Source organism: Acomys minous (genome assembly GCF_964271855.1).
Source record: "Acomys minous genome assembly, chromosome: 11".
NCBI classification, from domain to species: Eukaryota; Metazoa; Chordata; class Mammalia; order Rodentia; family Muridae; genus Acomys; species Acomys minous.
Genome location: NC_140492.1, coordinates 34,637,426 through 34,660,315, shown reverse-complemented (window position 1 = coordinate 34,660,315; position 22,890 = coordinate 34,637,426). Strand labels below are relative to the sequence as shown.

The 22,890-nt window shown below is 36.4% G+C and overlaps 1 protein-coding gene across 4 annotated transcripts in view; it reads right to left on the bottom strand.

Annotated features, from left to right (window-relative positions):
* The window catches only part of EPHA6 (EPH receptor A6), an 896,620-nt gene that overhangs the window by 723,830 nt on the left and 149,900 nt on the right, over window positions 1-22,890 (bottom strand). For all 4 annotated transcript variants that reach the window (XR_014783005.1, XM_084801066.1, XM_084801064.1 and 1 more), the window contains exon 3: window positions 3,685-4,348. Coding sequence is in view for 3 of the 4 variants with exons in the window: in XM_084801066.1 (XP_084657192.1) it covers window positions 3,685-4,348 (664 nt within the window). In the remaining variant the exon portion in view is untranslated. The remainder of the gene's footprint in view (window positions 1-3,684; window positions 4,349-22,890) is intronic.

The following is a 22,890-nucleotide window of genomic DNA, read 5'->3' as shown; positions in this document are numbered from 1 at the left end:
TAGGAGAATGGTTGAGTCTAGAGCTCCGTGGGTGGGGCTGGAGACAGTGGCTGTAAGAACCAGATATAGGCCAGAGCTTTGCTGAGAATATAATAAGCCTCTAGTTTGTAGCATGCTGAAATGTACATGAATTTATCATGTCAATAGAACAGTGTTCAATCCATCTTTTAAAATCTTAAGCACTTTCAAGTATTCTAATTCCTCTGTTTTGTATGTGAAGAACAAAAATTATATATATAATTTATCGAAATGAGGGCATGGATTTGTGCCAGAAAGAAGGACGTTACTCAGCGAAAAACAGAGTGGACTGAGGTGCAGGATCGCAGCAGTAGCCATCTCTCATTGAGTACCATCCACTCACTTCCCCTCAGATCCTTTTATAGTTAGGAAACACGAAAACCTCTTCACCTTTTATTTCCTTTTGTTGTTGTTGTCTTCATTTTTGTTTGATTTTCTTTTCTGGGCCTTCTATGTTGTAGGATCATGTAAGCTAATTTATTAACTCTTTGTAGGCCACCTAGAGAACAGTTCTGAGAAGGACAGAGCCTTAAACAATCCAACTCAGTCAGGCTCTCAGATGGTCACATTAGGAAGCTCAGCTTCTATCTTAAATGGGTCAACCATAGAGCTACACTAAGCCAAAGATGTGTCCAGCCGACATGTTTTGATGTTGAGGGTTGGTCTGGTGCACTGTGTATTCAGATTCTGATTTCTGTGCCTGGAGAGCTGGATGTGGTCTGGACATGGCCGTTGTCACGTTCATTGATGGATGTTGTGTAAACCTTGCTCCCCAATATCTCTGACTGGTTAGTAAAGTTGCTGAGAGAATAGGCAGGATTTTTGTTCCCAGTCAAGAGGTCTCAGGTAGAGACCATGAGGTGAGGGAGAAAGAAGAAGAGGTACAGAAAGAAGGGACATGGCCATGCAGATTTGAGGAACTCTGAGGAAGACGGACACATGAAACTGAGAAGAGATAACTAGCCATGTGTCATACATTGAATAGAATACATCGGTGATATAAACTACGAGCTAGTCAGGGAATGAGCCAAAGCTTATTGCCTAGGCATTTATTCATAAATAATACAGTGGCAGAGCCATTATTTCAGGAACTGGGGCATGGGTGCAGTAGCTCACAGTTACATTTTGTGTTGCTTTGTCTAAAGAAATGTGTAACGCCTTTACCATAAACCAGTGACTAAGAGAACACATGTTCAAAAATAACAAATATCAACATTTTCAAATGATTATTTTATCAAAATAAAATAGAAGCCAACAAAGTGAAATACAAATAATGGTTTCCTTTTTTCCTCCCTAGATGTGTACTCAAGTTACAATTTGAGGTATGCATTTTATTTATATAAGTATGTATTCATGAATAAGCTTATTCATATGCCATTGAATACTTTGACTTTTTTTTTAACTATTGCTATGAAAAATTCAGAGGCTTGGTAGTGATATAAACTATTGGCAGACAATAGAAACAATAATATGCGCATTGCAGGGGAGGAAAAATAAGAAAGTGCCCAAGCAAATAAATAGCTTAAATTGGAAAGTATATCATTATAAAATTCTTTACATCTATTGCATTTCCCACCTGTTTGAAGATAACAATTTACTATTTATAATGAAAATCATATATATTGAGAAGTTTTGCATGTATCTGATATTGATTATGACTGCTGCTTGATGTATAAATCAACTGATTTTGAAGTCAGTAATCTATGAATATAAAATCCAGGTTAAACCTTCTCATTTTGCCACCCATTATTAGCAATGATTAGTGTGTTTACAGTACACAGTCCCTCCTGCCCCTATGACCAGCTGAAGGATACTAAAGCTAAGAACACTAGACATAGATATGCAACCTCAATATAAACTGATGCTATTAATCACTTATTTAAAGCATCCCAAGCACCGAGTGAAGGTTTATGCTATCTCTAAAAGTGAAATGTCACATAGAAAACATGTTTAAGTTGAAAATCCATAAGGTACTAGACATAAAATATTTATCCACAGCTCTTTCGCTTTCCCCAAATTTTTGAATACCTGCTTATATGAATTAATTTTTACTTATAGCATTTCAAGACAAAAAAAGAAACAAAAGAAATTCATAGCCATCCCACCCACTCCAGGATAATCCATTATTTATGTTTACTCTATTCTAAAATCTTGATATAGGTAAACAAAAACATTAGGATAGCCATGTTGCATTAGAGTGAAATATCCTAGTGATTAAATAGTAGCAGCTGTTTCATGCCTCACACAAAAGATACAAGACTTCTCAGTCACAGTCATAGGGGAGGGGAGTGAAGGGAAAATGGGAGGGAGGGGGGAATGGGAGGATACAAGGGATGGGATAACAATTGAGGTGTAATATGAATAAATTAATAAAATATATTTTAAAAATTTAGCACCGAATATGATGATATTACCATAACCTTATGCTCTAGTGAACTTTGCAACAATCAGGGACCCATGTGACCTACAGATTAAAGCTTTGAACATTCACTTTTATTGTTCACTACACACACACACACACACACACACACACACACATACACACACACACACACACACACACACACACGGTATATGTATGCATATATATAGTACATATACAAGAGAATATTTTTTCTTTTGGTCTGACATATTTTAAAATAAATGTGAATCTAATAGAAGTAAAGAAGTCAGTTAATACAATATGATGTGAGAGGGAAAAAGCTTATGAATAACTTATCACTGAAATTAGACTATCAGTAGTAACCATGATCTATAAGATCCTTTTATTTCTATGTCATAAGATATGGGATTTCTGTTTAAATGTAGCTAAATATATGTTATTTATGAAGACTAAGTAACATTTTAATCTATATATTCATTTTATTAACAAGTCTTTATAAGATGATTCACATGAAAGAAAGATATCATATTTAAATTAGTTATTTCAGTATCATAATAAAAAGTTATTTAAAACACAGTTGTACTTCTTGGGGATACCACAGAGCTAACCCCAAGAATGAAGTGTTATCTACTGACAGTAAGTAAATACCAGTGAATATAAAAATAAATGCTAAAATAGTCTAGAAATGAATATATGTAGGCATAAAGTTGTTTACATTGTGAAAAATAAATATTGAAAAAGTAGCAAAAATAAATAAAAATATTTACATATAAATACCATAGAAAAAGGAAGGAAAATAAAATCTGGCTGAGTATTTAAAATAGATTTCTGTGAACTGTAAAAAATTGCTTTATTTTTTAAAACCTAAATATATCAACAAAATAACATCCAAATTAAAAATAATATAAAATAAAAAAGTTATAGTTTTAAATTTAAATTGCACTATGCAATGTTATTGCTTTTTAAAATTTTCATTCTAAAAAAGACTTACTAAAACTAAAAATGTAATGTAGGTAAAAATTGTATTTATTGCTAGCAAAGGTCAAAAATCCACTGAGGTTGAAGTTGTTTTCCTCTATAAAAATGATATGAACCCAAGAATTCATAGTGTTTAACTGAAATAAATGTCTTTTTCCATATTAAAGAAAAACAACATATCAAACGTTTTCTTATAGTTAATGGAAATCAGGTTCTTCAACAACAAACGAACAGGAAGCACATTCAAAAATTTTTTGAGAAACAATTTAAAATAAAAAATAGATTATTTGTATTTTTCATCTTACCATGGCAAGACCCCTCGATTTCTTCATACCCTGTGCTGCAGATACACCTCCCAAGAGGGACGAGCCAGTCTCCATCTGCTCCACAGTAGAGTTTAGGCGTGTCCCGCTCTTCAGCGCTCTTCACGCATGAACCGCGTACTTCAACCAAAGAGGAAGAATCCACCCTTGGGATGGTATCAGGAAACACAGCCAAGTTCCGAACGGTGAAGGGGCATTTTTTGTAGAAAACGCGCACTGACACTAGGGCAATGCAGGCTCCAATGTCTTGAAAAGCCAAATAAAATCCTTTCCTTTCTATAGGCCCCACCTCACGAATTTCAGTGTTGAGTTTAAGGATGCGATCACCCAAATCCATCTGAGTAAAACTCTCATCAGCAGCAATCGTGTCGATCTTTATATATTGGCTTGGCTTGAATTTCGTCCCATGGGATTCATCCGATTCTATATAATACAGATTAAATGTTTCTTTACACGTTCCCAAGACCCAGGGGATGCTGTTACAATCCCTCAGTGTGAACTTCATTTCCACATAAATTTTCTGTGCAGCGTCACGAGAGATCCAGTTAGTACGAAGCCAGTTGTTCTGGTTTGGCTCCATGACGTTGCATACCTGGTATGTATGTATGGGCCTGTTGTGTTCATCCATTTCAGTAATGGCGTCCCACTGCAAAAAGGAGAAGAATGAAACAATCACAGATCCATAGCCACTAACAGATATGATTGCTTAAGAACGTTTTAGCCAAAGAAAAATGAGTTAAAACGATGCAATGAAACTGTCCGAAAGCAACAAAGCAGCATTTTCACCATGAGCCTTTGGTTGAGAGGATGGAACCTACTGTTCTGGCATCTTTCACTCCCCACTAATCACATGATCAAAGCAGTTTTAACACCCTCAGTTTCTTCAGTTGTGACATAGAATAGGTAATATTTTATGTTTCATAGGGTTGTTTTAAGTACATCTAAAGGAGTAATTACAGAACTGGGAAGAGAGCTGCACAGCAACTAAGACTACACACTGCTCTTGGAGAGGATCCAAGGTTGGTCCTCATCACCCACATCAGGCAGCTCACAACCACCTATGTAGCTCTGTTATCTAGGGGACCTGACAGCTCTTTCTTGTCTCCATGAGCATCTGAATTCTAGTGCATTAATGCACACAGAAACACAAACACATAAACAGAATAAAAATATTTCTTAGCTTACTAAAAGAAATTTAATTAGCACACATTTTCTGAATAAAATCACCAGACCTATGACAAGTGTTCAGTGGTTTTCCCATTCTATCCTTATATGTGATTTGTCACAAAGTGAGATCAACCTGTATGATATTAAATGATACTATGGTCATTCTGAGATGCATATAAATGTCCTCTGTGCTGCCTAGTTATCTGTCAGCTTTACACAAGATACAGTCAGTTGGAGGGGAGGAAACGTTAACTTGGAAAATGCCTCCAAAAGATCAGGCTGTAGATAATTTAATTAGTGAATGACAAGGGAGAGCCTGTTCCATTGTGAATTGAAAGCATCAGACCATGCTGTTACATACTGGTTACTATAAGAAAGCACACTGAGCAACCAGGAGAAAGGGTGAGTTTACTCTGTAATTAACAACTGTTGAGCAAAAAGACCATCAGTCAAATAGCCAACCAGACTATCATTCCACCAGCACCAACATTTTGAATAATCTACAGATGCCCTGAGGAGTGGAAAAACAGAACCCTAGAAATGTGACCACAGGTGATGTCTCTGCCTTCATGAGGACTACTTCAATTTATACTGGGCTTGCTGCTATCTGTTAGTGTTACTATTGCTGTGATGAAACATCATGACAAAAAACAACTTGAAGAAGAAAGGGTCTATTTCTCTCACAGTTCCATACAATAGCCCATTATCAAAGGCAGCAAGGATAGGAATTCAAACACTCGTGTTATAAGGCCAAATGAAAAGGAAGTGGGACCCAATCTAGGCCTTCCACCATATGAATAGAGTCTGTAAATATTTAGCCACAGCTATATGTTGTATAACAATTTGTCACAATATAATCTAGAATGAGCTCATCAATCTAAAGCAAAAGATACCTGTGTTCAGGGAAGAAAGTTTGGCTTATTTTGGCTTTTGAGGTTAGAATAAAGGAGAGAGAGCCTGTTCCTTACTGTGGTCATTTTATTAGCATTTTTTTAACTTCAAGGTATGTATATATTAACTAACAAAGTGATGGATAAAGCACATAGGACTTTGATCTATGAGATATTTTGGTTAAATAAGAATGAATTATAGTCCAAAGGATTCTTCATCTCAAATGCTTCACGATCACCTCAGGGAAGCTATTTAAATACTGAATCTTGATTGTTTGTCACATCAATCCAACATGGTAAGACAGATATTTTAAAAACAATAAAATAATTGTCAAGTTTTAAACTGTCCAAGTAGCCGAAGAAAGTATCTTAGCTTTCTTTTCTGTTGGCTTCGATTTTTGATATTTTTCATTCAATGGAGACTGAGCTCAGCTCTAAATGTTCAGCATAGTCCTTTCTTCCATGTCTCAGGGATCATTGCCAAAGAGGGGCTTGTAAAGACTATAGGATCAAAATTCAGTGGGCAAATGCAAGGAAATAGTGTACTTTGAACACAGCAGGGCCCCTGAACACATGAGTGCACAGTGTCCAGGAAACACTTGCATAAAACCTGTGCAATGTCAAACCAGACCAGCTCCAAGCATGGAAATGGGAGTTGAGCAAAAAAAAAAAATACAGCCTTAGCTGTCATTACTTAGGTGCTAGAAAGGGAAGGACAGTTTTCTATAAGAGTGTAACACCTGGAAAATCTACCAGGCTCCAATGAAGGATGGCATATTCAAGAATATTTGGGCAGCCGAATTTGATACAATAGGGTAAAAATGAGAGGCAGAAAATTGGGTGGCTAGGAAAGAGGGAGCTATGTGGGAGGAACTGGGCTTTGAAAATAATCAAAACACATTGTATAAAATTCATATACAAATAGTAAAATTGCTGTTTGGAGTTAGCAAAATGGGTATGTTGAACACCTAAAGGTTGGATAGTTCTTATATAAACAAAGGAGCAGGGTTTGGGGCTTATATTAAACCTATAGTCTTGAACATTTCCCAATCAAACCTTCACACAGTGTGATTACTCCTGTTAATTTGAATGGATTAAGGTACACTTAAGGGATTAATAAAATAGGAGAGCAAATCCCAAATAGATAAGTCCACAAGGTATCTGCCCAATGAGTGGTTAAGACATTTATGAGAGTATAATGTCATAGCATTGCTGGGAAGATATGAAATATGAGGGGTCAGGCCTATTTGAAATGAGGGATTTGTCCCTGAGGTGTAAACCTTATGCTGGTCCCTTGCTGCTTTGTTCTCCTTCCTGTCTGCCTTGATTCGGGCATCCCTGTTCCACCACAACATTGTCACCAGTATCAAGTAAAGACTGTGAAGCTGGTGCAAAAGAAACAAGTCTTCCTATGATGGGCCATTTGCTCACAGACCACAATGTTAGACACACAGAGCAAGACACAAATTCCTCTTACCCTAAAATAACCTAGCATGGTGATAATGCCTTGGAGACAACGTGAGAACAAATCCCACAGTACTTTTTATCAACACGTTACTTGTTTTACAGAAAAATTAAATAGTATTCTTTCTGTTGTTTGTTTTTGTGTTTTGGAAGTTTCATACACATCTAAAATGTTTGCTTTGCCTTGTCTTCCCTAAGATACTCCTATATAGGATTTTGGCATAGACTTCTTTCTACTGCAACCTACCCAAAAGATCTAGGTCTTTTTGTTAGTTTGGTTTGGTTTGGTTTTTTTTGTTTGTTTGTTTTTGTTGTATAGGACTTCCTCTCTTAAATTCATGAATTTAGTGAACTTCTTTCCATATATTCTCTATTGTTTTCCTGTGGACACACCAACTTCACTCTATTATATGCAGACTGACAGTCGCAGGTATCTTTAAACGTTCTTTCTGAAACAACTTATCAAGGAGAACTAATTTTTGCTTAGACAAAACTTTCATTGGGAGAGTTGGGCCAAGAAACTTTCATTCACCATACATAATTTACATATTACTTCATAAGACAAGAGTAAGTGGTCTGTTATGTTCATATACCATATAGGAAAATATGGAGCTTGAGAACACTGTCCTCTGCCGAAGAATGCAGGGCTAGTGTTTTCCTTTGCTGAGAAACTGTGCTGTTATATTTTCACAAACTGTTCTTTACATTGTAAGTCTTCTGTAAAAATGGGAGGGTAAATATGATCAAAACACATTTTGATGACATTGTTAATGAGTTAATAACATTAAGTTTACATAATTAGAAAAAAATTGAAAGCATGGCATGAAGGAATATAAGTGTTTTATTTCAGTACCAATTACATAAAAGCAAGTACCTGACAAGTCTGACCAGCTTAACAGCAGAATTAATACAAGGTTTTGCTATTTTCATCCAGTGCTTTCTGGTTTGTTTTTGTATTTACAATTACCCAGTTTGTGCATACGGTAAGTTCAGAAAAACAAGTTATGTGTTTGTCTTCAATTGGGATAACCCGTTTTACCTACTACATACATATGGCACAGCATTAAATTCACCCAGAACATGCATGTTTTTGTTTTAAGGCTTTCTTTCATGTAGGAATATTTTTCCACTACTGATCTCTCCACAGTCCCATTTGAAGTGTGTATTTACTAAAAGTGATGGGCAATGTTTAGAACTATGAACAACTGTTGGTCCACTTATGCCTGAAGTTTCCTTTAAAACCATCCATACCCACATATGATGCTTTATGTCCACAATAAACTGAATAAAGTAGGCAAAAACAAAGCTGAATTCCTTTTAGGCATAAAATGCTTGAACAAGAAAAATAATTCCCAAAGCAACTGGCAGTCGCTAAGGATTCAAAATTGCTTTCTTTCCTCAGAGAATAGAATAAGGCAATCAAGTAGCCTTTCTGGGAAAAAAAAATGTTCTGATAGTATGGAGGGAAGTTGACCTACACATTCAAAGGACTAACATGAATTACTCAAATTTATGATTTTTCATTTTGAAATCTTTAGGACCCAGGAATATTAATGTTTATAAGATACAAATTTTAAATTTAAGACAAAAGCAGATAGTCTGTTCTGAAAATCAAATAGTCTGGTGAAAAGCCAGTTAGAACAATTAATATTTTCCAAGTGAAATCATAAATATTGATGCAAAATAAAAGATCAATTGCGAGGACGCTGCAGATTCATCTAGGCTCTAAACAGCTACAAGGATGACTAGGCTGAGAGAGCAGCCAAGGAAAACTATTGCTAAGCTCAAAGCATGCTGTGTACCTGCATGAAAATGGCCCCTTGGAACACTATAATTAATCATTTTTAAATATCATCAAATGGAAAGCACAAAAGATAATCACATATCCTATAAATGAAAAAAAAATCTGACATTGTATATGCAAATATAAGGACCAGAGGAGGAAGAAATTTAATAGCATTGGAGAATAACTGAATAGTACTTACAGATACTTATTGTACCTACTATAGAATCTGTTTACATTCTTCCCCTTTCTCTGTGCATTAAAATAGTAACTGGTCTGGCCTAGAGGGTCTGAGTATGGGAGAGCTGGCTCCACTGTTCCTGTGCTGTAAGATGGTGTGGGCATGGGAAAGATGCTCGCCCCTTGCCATCTGCAGCAGGCAGGCAGGAGAGCTGGCTCTGGCTGAAGTCATGAGAGCTGGAGAGCTGGCCCTGCTCCTTGCCAGCTGCAGCACTTGGGAGAATGGGCCTACAACTTGACTGGGCAGAACAGTAGACCTGGCTTTGGTGGAATGGGTGCACATGAGGATATGAAAGTGGGAGAGCTGGCCAGGCCCCTTGCTGGCTTAAGCTAGCTGGGGCAGTGCTGGAGAGCTCACCCTAGTGGTGTGAGTGCAGGAGAGCTGGCATGCAGACTAACTGAACTGCAATCCAGAGCCCAGACACAGCTTTGAGTTGGCCTATCCAACATCTATGAATTGTTGGAGGATGTGAAGGGGCTGGTCCTGCAGATCCAAAGCTCCAAGACATAGGGCAGCAAAAGGATGTCTGAAAGGAGTTCCAGTGAGCCTCCAATATTGATGGTGTAGCAGAAGCCAGAGATTTCCAATGACTCACTGTAATGAACATTTGCAAGTAAACTGTTTGGGCAAAATTGTATACTGTGTGACACACTTAGCTTCCACAGTGAGATTTTTGTTTGTTTTTTTATTTTCTTTCAGGGGAGGTTGCAAGGGCAGAGGATGGATATGGAGGAACAGGGAGGTCGGTGGGATTGAGATGAATGATGTGAAATTCCCAAGGAATTGATAAATAGTTTAAAAGTAACTGGCTACTCTTTTATTTACTTCAATGTTAAAATTATTAAACTTTCAATTTATTTTCACCTTTGTAACAAACTGCAGATATATATTAAAAGAAAGAGTACTATATGCAGAAGTTAGTTTTTGTTTTTTCTTAGACCTTTGTAAGGAAGGAGTAAAACATCAAAGGACAGATTATAACAAACTATCACTGAAATGATACATCTCCCCAAAACAAAATACTCCTTTAAATTATCTAGGACAGATTGACAGATAAATAATAAATATACAAATGAGACAGTGAATTATATTTTTCACGACAGATTGGCATAAAGATACGACAACGGAAGAAAAGCAATGATAAAACTATGATTTCTCATTAAGTTCTCTGTAACGTCTACTCCCCAGTGTTTTGTAGTACGTGATCATAATTAATTTTGCTCAAGTAGCCAATGTTAAGTAGAGAAAAGAGCCCTGAGGGAGAAAATCTTCTACTTCATTTTAAGAAAAAGAATGTCTGAGAATGGAGAGAAGACTTGATTTGTTAAAGTGAGACAGCATCATTTGTCCCAAACATTCTCCTTTGCTTGCAGAAGTCAACTGAACTACAGTTGCTGGTGGTACAGAGGCATCTTATTCTACAGTTATGTACTGGTTTAATTTGTGAATTGTATGCTTCTAATATTCCCTATCAAAGAAATGCTTCTTAAAGGTTCTTCGTATTCTAATACAATATTTTCCCCAGAACCACTTAAATATTCACTTTGAGTCAATATACTGATATAAACTTAGAAAATTAGTGCCCTGAATTCTGCTGCTAGGCATGTAGTTAATAACATAAATCTGTTTTTGCAGCAAAAATGTGAAGCCTCTGCATTTAAATGATAGCTAGTTTCAGAGAATAAAACAAGAAGCAAAATGTAGCCACTGAAGATGCATTTCTATTTCACTTCAGGCAAACATAAAACTTTTTTATTACAACTACAAAGATATTTAATGAAAAAGGTACAAATTCAGTGGTGTATCTAGAAGACTCCAGCTGAGACCAAATTCTATGAATAAATTTATTATTTTTGTGGATTTTTGGTGTCAGTAGGCCTGAGTATTATAGCAGTGAGGACACTGTCTCTTAGTGGTGAATCATTATCTTATTTAAACTCTATCAAATATTCATAAAAAATTAAAATTTCTCTATAGAGCCCATCTTCTCTATGCTAAAATCTAAACTTAAGCTTTTTACTTAATCTGTTAATAAAATGTTGCAAGTACCATGTTAGAATATAGGATTAATACTTTATGAAAATGGCAAATACTGATATTAATTATCCTGCCTTATATAAAAATGTATAAATACCTAAACAGGTTTCATAAGACTTCCCAGAAAGTACAGAACAAATTATATTTATATTGTACCTTATTTTTCAGACACACAGTAAATACACACTAAATTAACAGTCTTCTGATTGTTTCTAATAATCAAACTCTGACAGTGTGCTGGGTCAAGATTCCAAATGCAACACATGACTGAGAAATATGTAATCTTAAGCTTTCTCTTAAGGTACTGATATTATTTTTGAATATAACAGGATGATGATTGATCACAGGTAGCTCAAAGGACTTAGCTCAAGCCTGGACTTGTCAGGTTACACACTGGGCGTCACATTAGAACATAAGACTTTTTGTATACAAATCCAGGCTTAGAACTCTGCCTTGGAATTTATTTTTGCATACATGTGGAGTGAAGAAGAGGAGGAAGTGGTATTCCGAACACATTTCTTCATCATCTGAGTGCGCTAAGCAAGTGTTCTGATATCTAGGAAGTTAAGGAGGTATTCCTTTCTAGAGAGTTACTTTAACTTAGAAGGACTATTATAGATCCAGCTGGATCATCTATCTTAGCAGTAAAGGCTTATGAAGTTCATAGCTCAGATTGATTAACTTTCCATTTTAACTAAAAGTGCTTGTGGTGTAAGTATAGCAAACTATGAATTTTTAATTCTTGCAAACATCAAATGTAAAGTAAATGAATATTCAAAGTATTCATGTTAATGCAAGTGGAGACATAAATCCTCTTGTGGATATGATATTTCCTACCCACTGCAGAAGAAAATGACTAATGAAGAAAAAAGCATTTAAGAGTTTTAAACACTGTGGATGTCTGGCAATGCAGGTCATTGTGAGACCCTCTCCTGGTATGCATAAGACCATGGGCCAGTCCTTAGTGCCCTCCAAATTTAAAAAGTTAAAATGCTAGTTATCTCTATTCTAGATTGCAAAATAAAGGCCTTTTGATAGAAGTCCAATGGAAACCTACTACTGTAGAAGCTTTCTAAATTATACACATATAAAAATAGTTTAACGTATATGGAGTTACCCTTTAAGAGGTGGACAATGTCTCCCATTTGATATAGCAGGCTGGGGAATAAAAGTTCCAGTGCCAAGAGTCAAATACCTCTTTCGTAATTGTTGGCCAAAAGGATCCCATAGATCCCCCAAAGTACAGGCTATTGCCTTTCCTTTTGGTTACTCTCCAGATTTCAGCGGTAAGATTCTGATTTGGAGGATTCCAGTTCCTAGAGCCATAGACCATGAAGCTGATCCTGAACTACAAACGACATCGGCATTGGCTAGATTTCATAGTGGTAGAGGGTATTATATATTCTACTACAGAAGGAAAGTATCTACGAGGTTTACCCAGCTGGGATCCTGAGAAGAACAATAGTGGCTGGTAAGATATATTCAGCGATTCAATAGAGGAACCAATGCGCCGGGAATAACCAAACATTTTCTGGTTAGATTAAAGGCCGGCTCCTCAAGATAAAGGCCAAGCCTGACGCCACAGTAAGGGCTAGGAACTAGTGGCTGGATAACAGGCTGAATGACTCAGTGGACAAAGCAAACCATCTTCTAGTGACTTATCCCAACACCCACACACTAGTGCCTCTCTCAACCTGCCTCTGAGACCTACTTCTTGCAGTAGATGGCAACCTAATCCAAGACTCACTGGTGATCAGCATACAGAGAGGAGAGGGACACAGAGACTGCAGGCCTAAGTCAGACGCAAGATTCCCTACAAGGCTCAGAAATTAACCCACAAGAGGAATGAGAAAGATTGGAAGCCCAAGAGGCAGTGAATGACTACAAAGACACAAGTGTTTTCTGGACACAGCAACATATGGACTCACAACAGTTGGGGCAACATGCGTAAGACCTGTGCCAACTCAATCAAGAAAACATAACCAGTGTGGAAGGTGGGAGTAGACTACCTTTAGCTGAGGAGTTATTGCCAACTTACTGCTTCTGAAAGAAGGAATCCACTCATTTAAATATATGACTCTTGATAGGTTGACTGTTGCACGGTAGGCCTCACAATCAAAAGTATTAGGGCAGCAAAAACTGGACTTGATGGGTAATAAATAATAAATAAATAAAGCAAACAAAGGTGGGTTGGAAGGGAGGTGGTAGGATGGATGGGTCAGATAGAAAATGGAGAACAGGGCAGGTGAATATGAACAAAATATATTTTATAAAGTTCTAAAAGAGTTAATTAAAATACTATTTTTGAAAAGAAGAAAGGATCATTACTGTTGAATTGGTCTGGTAAATACAGATCAATGCACCTTTTTAAACATTATTTATTGTATGTAATGTATACGTGTGTGGATGTGTGTACTCTGGTGACATGGGACATGTGTACATCTAAGAAGACAGTTTGCTGGACTTGGTTCTTCCAAAAATTGTATGTTGCAGAGATAAAAGCTAGGTAATCAATCTTTTTTTTTTTTTTGTTTTTTTAAATACATTTTATTTTACATCTCATTTATTATCCCATTCCTTGTATCCTCCCATTCTTCCTTCTCTCCCTCCCATTTTCTCCTTACTCCCATCCCCTAATGAGCCATGTTAAGGGCACTAGATCAACGTGTCCTGCTTTGTTAACAGTGAAGTTACTGTGTGATACAACATGTGACGGCTGTGAATCATCAGTATAATCAAGACACTAATTCTCTCAGTCTCTCTGTCTCTTTCACATTCTCTGTCTGTCTGTCTCTGTTTCTCTGTCTCTGTCTGTCTCTCTCTCTCTCTCTCTCTCTCTCTCTCTCTCTCTCTCTCTCTCTCTCTCTCTCTCTCTCTCGACCAGGCTGGCCTCAAACTCACAGAGATCTGCCTGCCTCTGCCTCCCTGAGTGCTGGGATTACAGGTGTGAGCCACCATGCTTGGCTGTATAGTATTTCTGAGAAGAGTTTTTCTTTATTTTTATGGGCCTATAATATATAAAATAAATTTGCAAACACTGCTCTAGGGCAAAAGAATGATTTTCATCATATCTTCTTGGGCTACTTTCTAGTTCATAATTATTGCTTTAATCATACACAACTACTTGATTTTCACTTTTTTTCAAAATGCTGTAGAATACAACTCAATTAAACTTATTAATTAGTTTAGGACCACAGTTTAATCATAATTTTTTAATGAACAATAGCTTGCTTCATATCAGAATTCTGCAAATGAAAATATATCTCTACTTCAATGACTTCAAACAATTTTAATTTGTACTTTATTTATAGCTAGGATGTTTGAAAATTGAAAAATAGTGGCCTCATGTGTTTCTGGTTTGAGAATTATCAATCAATTTAATTAGCACATTTGTTAATTGGCAGTTTTATTTTTCATATGTTTAATTTTCAGTGTTCTTTGTAAATTTTGGATATTATCTCAGTGTCTGAACTACAGCTGACAAGGCATGGAAATACTTGTCCATAAATTTTGATTGCTGCCCTACAGCCAATAGTAAGAAATTGGAATCATCCTAGATGTCTGTCAACAGGTGATTTTTTTTATGTCTTTAAAAATTAAAATTATTTAATATTCAGGAAAAGCCAGGAGCAGGATAGTAGTAAGGTGACCCAAACTGAGAAAGAAACCATCTGTTCTTTTTCATATGTAGATCCTAGCTTTGGCTGTGTGCATGGATACATAGAAAGAAGGCCAAGAAAGGGTAAAATGAGATGCTGAAGAAGGGGTGGCCAAGATTATATGTGACTTGGAAGTGGAAAGGAGACTAGAAGAGGTTACTAAGGGAGATGAGGAGAGAAGCAGAGTAGAGGAAAATGAGCAAGAGAGAACTGTAAAATACATTTGCTCAGAAAAAGCCATGATGTTATTTAATGCCTTGTATACCCCCTTTAAATATATCTCACTGCATTCTGCAGAGTGCTCCTCATAGGCCTCTGAGTACAGAAGTGAAAAGCCCTATGATGCATCATGTAGGGCTTAAGGTCATATTGGAATCATAAATCTTTTTGCTCAGAAAAAACTATATTGAACCATTAAGTTACTTTTATGCTTAAGTTCTTCATAAGATAACTACATATTGCCATATGTACTTATTAATACAAGATTCTAAAGTGGCAGTATAATGAAAAATTATCAATAAATAATTTAAAATAATTATTTCTATATTTGCCAATATTAGTTTTTTACATGAAAGTATATCATATAAATACAATTTAACATTTATAATTAGATCCAATAATAAAATATTCCATGTTTTCTAAGTAAGCAAATACTAAAAGGGCATGCATTTCAGCTAAACTACACATATAATTACATATACTTCCATAGTGAAGAAGTTTACTTTCAAAGCTTGGATTAGTTTTAATATGTTCTTAAGTTATAATTTAAACTAAAGGCAGCAATTTATAGAAAGTAAATGGGTATATGTGTTAGAAAGTACAAACTCAGCAAAGTGCAATATAGAATAACTTGAAAATGAGTCTCTAGAGGAGAAAATGTTAAACATTTAAATGAGTGATATGAAAAGGCTCATGACAAAAGATACATATGATTTAGCAAATACCAATTGCTATCAAGAAGATCCCCAGATTATTAAATAAACAAACTCTTATGTAGTCTGCTTCCCTGTGGATACCTGCCTTTCCAAAGAATTTTTTAAAGAACATCTTAATTTTCTTTTGAGAATATATGACACAATTTTCCCTGTTTATAAAATTGACTCCACCATGCTCATGTAACCTAAAGTGTGTTTGAAAGCCAAGAATCTCACACAATTAAAACCCACCCACATATATATTGTTACAGTTACATCTTGATAATAGAGTAATGACTGAAAACATGTTTAAAAGGTTTAAAGTGATTGGAATTTCCAAATAAATAGTGTTGATGCATTATAAGGGGCAACAAATAGGAAACATGACAACATTGAACATTAGGATGGCACTGAAGATGCTTATCTATAAATGCTGTGCCTTAGTTTTGCTTTTGTTTTCTGTTGCAGTGATACATGATTCTCAAAGAAGAAATTTAGAAGTCACCTATTTTCCTTAGGTTGTTATTCAGAGGTTATGATCCATCACTGAGAAGAAGTAATAATGGCAAGAGCTCAAGACATGTGGCCATAATGCATCTATAGTTACGAAGCAGAAGGAAATGAATTGATAGAAGCTGAAACCGGGCGTGCTTTCACATACTACTGAATTCAGGATCCTATAGACCCTTAGAAGTATAACATGACATGATTTCTCAAATAAGGGATAATATTTAATTTTTATGTTTCTTCTTCATGTTTTTTTTGTTTTTTTAAAATTTTTTTTATTAATTTATTCTTGTTACATCTCAATGGTTATCCCATCCCTTGTATCTTCCCATTCCTCCCTCCCTCCCATTGCCCCCTTACTCCCCTTTCCTATGACAGTTCCTGAGGGGGATTTCCTCCCCCTGACTGTCTTCTTCATGTTTTATTTATCAAATTTTGACAAAATTTATGCTTAAACACAATATGCAGTCTATATTCCATGCATAGGCATACAACTTTTAACAATGCAATTTTCATGCACAGAAACTTAAGACAGTTCCACAATTCTAGGAACTTCATGTAATTATTGTCATATACTCATATTAATTCATATTGTAATACTCTCTCATTGTAAAATTAAAAGTTAGGAGCCTGGAGAGATGGCTCAGTGGTTAAGAGCACTGGTTTCTCTTCCAGAGGACCCAGGTTCAATCCTCAGCACCCACATAACAGCTTACACCAGTCTGTACCTCCGTTTCTGACACCCTCACACAGACATACATGCAGGCAAAACTTGAATGAACATAACATAAAAAGAAATTATGTATTTCTAAAATAATCTAAAATGTAGTCATAAATAATGTCTTAAATTATCATAGTAATTGCATCCAGGTAGCACAGGACCCTAACCAAACACTAACCTTTCACTAAACATTAAAAAAACATACATCTGTTATGTATACCAATGACTCACTTACTGCAGCTCCAGAAGCTTCTTTGTATATGTTACTTTGTGGTGCTTGTAGTGGACTCTTTGACCCTATAGTTCTCTTTTGCTAGAAGGTTCCCCATATTAATCCATATGTACTTTGTGAAAAAGAAAACCTAGACTGTCATTGAGCAGTCTATACCCTCACTTGAGTAAGCTTATTAATTATCTGTGTCTTTTATTTGTCAGGCCCACACACATGGCGCTGAGTGTCTTACTCTCTTTTCAGAGTAAAAGCAATGTTACCTAAGCCCATGCTTAAGTGCATATGATAATGTCTTTCTTAAACTCCAACTCTACTTTATAAATATGAAAACAGTTTAATGTGTGACTAGGGTTTATAATGCTGATGAAAAATTTTAATAATCAAAATAAGTCCTAAATACAATGTCATTTGTAGAAACCAAAATAACACATACACAAAGCCATTCATGATGCCTAAGGACATATACACATTAAAGCTAGCACAATTACAATAGTAGAGTTGACTATGATGAATGAAATGGAATGTGGCGGTAGAGAGAGGGAAGGACTGAGTGAGAGACAGGCAGAGAGAGAGAGAGAGAGAGAGAGAGAGGTGATGATAAGGAGATACACTGGGCAGACAACCCAGTACTAAGAGATAATGTAAACATTACTTTTAGCCTCAGTGGTTACCTTTCTTCCAAATTTGGGAAGTCTAACAGGGTCCTCTGAATTAAACATTAAAAAAAAATCATCTTAGGTATTTGAAGACATGGAGAAAAACTCTGAAAAGATCAATTTTTATTCTATTTAGGAAATTTGGGTATAGAGTTATACTACTTTTTGGACATGATTGTAATATATTATCTGAAGCCAGTGTTCATATGCACCTATTTATCAGAGATGATATATATTTTATCTAAACATATAGAAACAATCACATGTAAATGATAGAATCTTACCTAGAATTTGGTTTTGTATATCTGTTCCATTTATGAGTCCTATAACTGTTTCAGAAGTCTTTTAAATAGCTTTTGATATAAGAAAAATAAAATTCTTGCATAGGTTTGGTTTAAAATAAAGAAGAAAGACTAGGGAGCGTTTGGGAACATAAATTCCAGAAACTGGTGTGATGTATTTGTAGGAGACTGAAGTTTATCCCAGAGTGGGTGGAGATCTAATTTAGCTACTGTGAAATTTGTCTATCGGTTCTCTGTGTTGGGATGTTGAATTAATGAAGATTTACTAGAGCATTGCTTACCACAAAAGGATTTTATTTCCTTCATTTTACTCCTTCTCTAACATGTGTTGGCTAGAAAAGTATTCAGCCATGCATCTTCCTTCTTTTCATTTTTTTTTCTGTACTTAAGTAACCTCTGCTGCTTTGTTATTGGCAAGCCATTACCGTGAATGACTAAATGCTAAAAAGCTGTTACAGGGTACACAGGGGTCACCCAATAGTACAGCAGACTAGAAATTAGAGGCCGGGACAACATTCCCCTCCCCCCCCCTTGATAAAAAGCTGTTTCTTCTCGAAAGGAGAATAAGCTTTAGCTGAAACAAGATATTCAAGTCTAATGGAGATAGTGAAAGTTTTCTGTGACTCATTACAAAGAGTGTGGTGCTCAGAGTGGCCAAAGAAGGAATGGCCTCGGCTGGAGCTGGACTTACACCTGGTCGTGTGTGAGCTGGAAGCCAAATTCAGGTCCTCCGGAGGAGCAGCATCCACTTTGAATCATGGAGTCATCTCTCCATCCTCATCTCAAGATTATTAAAATTAGCGTATTTATTGTCAGTACATTTTATCCAGACAGGAAGCTTAATACACAAAACAGAGAAAGTCCTAAATCAAAGCACTTTTTATGTCCTTTTTTTGGTGGAAGCATAAGAGAAGAGTGTTTATCATTGGAGAAACATTTGCTCTAGTTCTGCACTCTACGTATTATATTCCTAGATTTGGATATTGGGAGATGTTAGTGGTTTATTAATAGACAAAAGAGCCTTACATGATGTTCTCAAAGATGTTACATTAGACTTAGAGGAGGACAATGGATGTCAACTAAGGGACTAAAGATATCCCAAGATAACATAATTTTTCTCTGGAAAGGAAACATTCTATCTGCTCCACAACTACTGAAATTCTAACCAGTTAATTAGCTAACATAGAAGGGGGTTATTTCTGTGAAGTTTACCTCACAAGAGAAAGCCAAGTCTACTTTACATCCTAATGTGACTTTTGGAACTCTTCACTTGCCTCTTGCCTTGAACTTTTCAAGATACTCCAATACCAGCTTTGTATGTGATGGTTGTCTCCAAAGCTCTCAAAGATGGGCTTATTTGTGAATGAGACAGGTCAGAAGTAGTAAGGAATTAATATACCACAAAAATTCATGGAATTTAGTGCATAAGACATGCTTCAAGCTGGCTGTGGTGGCACATGCCTTTAATCCCAGCACCGGGGAGGCAGAAGCAGGGGGATTTCTGAGTTTGAGTAAAGGCCAGCCTGGTCTACAAAGCAATGGCAGGATAGCCATGACTAAACAGAGAAGCCCTGTCTCATATTTAAAAAAAAAAAGAAAGAAAGAAAGAAAGAAAGAAAGAAAGAAAGAAAGGAAGAAAAAAGGCATGCTTCAAGCCATTTCCTTGAGTATTCCAGGAGGACTAGCTCCAATTATTTATGGAATTAATTAGCTTAATAAGGCATTCTTCATTATTTCCATTCTCTTTTCCATTACTTTCTCTTCCTTGCAAACGCCTCTTACTCATCCTAATATCTTATTCCACTCCAACACCTGCCTCAGAACAGATCTTGGAGGCCATAGAGTCAAGAAAATAGGTGTTTAACAATTATAGTAGCCAATAGTGTCGAACTTGTCACTGCAAAAACTGAAGATGTTGCTGCCTGTGGTAAGAAAGAATGAGACTCTCTAGTGTATAAGGTATCTCGATTTCCTTCTTCCCTGTGAATTTCTTTGTTATAGAAGTGACATGCGGACAAGCATTGATATATCTTGGACTGGAGACTGTTTCACTTCAATAGTGAGACAGTGACTATAATGGCAGTGGTGACACTGCAGTATGGTCAATACACTGGAGGAAGAGAAATGGAATAGTTAACTCAGCCAACATCCTGCTCACAGCATAGCCTGAAATAGAATGCTTTAATAATAGAGTTTATAAAGGGTCTAATTTTGAATTTTCTAAAAGTAGGTCAGAATGCAAAAGAAGATGCAAACCTGGTTGTGCAGTGAGTCGTACTAAAGGGAAGGATGAACTCGCCATCACAGTGTACCCTCTACATTTAAGTCAGGAATGGACAGGCGACAATTTATGTTTGTAGACTAAACTTTATGGATGGAAGTATTTGAGATTTAACTCTCCATATTTTCATAAATCCTCTGGGCCTACAAAAATGGTTCCCTTGTTCTTGAACTGGGTAAATACATTCCCTGTACTTTGAGACACTCGCAAGCACTGTTTCCTATCAGATTCTTGGTAAAAGGATGAAACCTGTCTCCTTCAAGCTGATCCTTTTAAGATTTAAGGTCTTTATCCATTCTTTGACTGAGGGACGTCTAGGTTGTTTCCAGTTTCTGGCTATTATGAATAAAGTTTCTATGAAGATAGTTGAGCAAATGTCCTTGTTGTGTGGAACAGCTTTTGGCTATATGCCCAGGGGTGGAATAGCTGGGTCTTGAGGTAGCACTGTCCCCAATATTCTGAGAAAACACCAGATTTATTTCCAAAGCGGTTGTACAAGTTTGCACTCCTAAATTTTCTTTCTCTAAATTCTTGCCACCATGTGATGTCACTTGAGTGTTTGATCTTAGCAATTCTGACAAGTGTAAGGTGGAATATCAGAGTTGTTTTGATTTGCCTTTCCATGATAACTAGGCACATTTAGTATTTCTTTAAGTGTTTCTTGGACATTTGATATTCCTCTGTTGATAATTCTCTGTTTCATTCTGTTCCCCTTTTTTTGAATTTTATTATTTGGTTTGGTGGAGTTTAATTTCCTTAATTTTTTACATATTTTGGATATTAGCCCTCTGTCAGATGTAGGGTTACATTTACACAATGGGATACTACTCAGCTGTTATAAAACAAGGAAATCTTGAAATTTGTAGCAAATAAATGGAACTAAAAATAATAATTGAGGTAACCCAGATCAAGAAAGACATGCATGATGTATATTCACTTATGAGCAGATATTAGCCACATAATACAGGATAACCACACTACAATACACAAATCTAAATAAGCCAAATAAAAAAGAACACCCTGGAGAATGCTTAATTCTCATTCAGAAGGGCACACAGAGTAGACCCTAGACCTGGCTAAAGAAAAGGAACAGGTCAGGAGCCTACCATAGAGGTCCTCTAAAAGACTCCACCTAGTGGGGGATCAAAACAGACGCCTCAGATTTACAGCCAAACTTTGGGGTGGAACACAGGGAGGTGTATGAAAGAGTTTGGGGGAAAGAAGGGCCTGGAGGGGAGAGAAGCCCCACAAGGAGACCAATGGAGCCAACAAATCTTGGCTGGAGAGGGGGGTTCTGCAGAGACTGATGCACCAACCAAAGATCATGCATGGTGAGGACCTAGACCCCCTGCTCAGATGTAGTCCATAGGTAGCATAGTCTCCTTGTGGATCCCATAATACGGGGAGCAGGGGTTACTCTAACATGGACTCTGGTGCCCACTCATTGACCATTTCCCCCTGGAGGGGTGGCCTTGCAGGCAGTCCAAATGAGACTTGATAGGCTGAGGTCAGATGATAGGGGAGGAGGGCTTCCCCTTTCTGAGGACTAGGGGAGAGGGAAAAGGAACGAGGGAGAGAGGATGGGACTGGGAGCATACCAGGGAGAGGGCTACAATCAGGATGTAAAATAAACAAATTAAAAAATGTAAAAAAAAATTAAGGTCAACAGATTGTGTAAATTTCAGTGTAATCCAATTATAGAGTCATTCTTCTTCATTGAGAGGACAAGGGGTTATTCACTAAAAGAAATGTGAAAAATGACTAATATGTCCAAGTAAGAAGTGTGGACTTGGGCCTGCGAAGGTTCTTTATACTGTGGACAACAGAGGAGCAAATATAGGAGCAAGCTGATTAGCATCAGGGCATTTTACAATGACTGGAATTGACTGGCAGCTGAAAATGCCATGGTATGTTGTTCGTATGTTCGTTGAGGTACACAGTTAAAAGGATGATCTAAAATCAAAGGGTAGAAAGTCTTTAAGTGGAATTTTGATGACAAAATCCAAAATATAAAAGAGGTAAGTATGAGACTGATGAGTTTATTTCCTATGTCCCTATAGTTATCTAAAGATAAAACTTTCTGTAAACAAAACAGTGAAAAGAACAACACACACAATGCTACATAATTATTATTATTTATCATTTTTGTTGAATGAGTACAAACAATAAAGGCTTCATAAACAATATTATCTTCTATATTCAGAAAAGTTCAATGAGATAATACTCATATTTTATATTTAAAGAAATTGAGTCATATGCAAGTTGAGTCACAGTTCTCAATGTCAGAGAACTGGCAGATAAAATGAAATTCAGAAATCTTAAAGGAACTCCTGG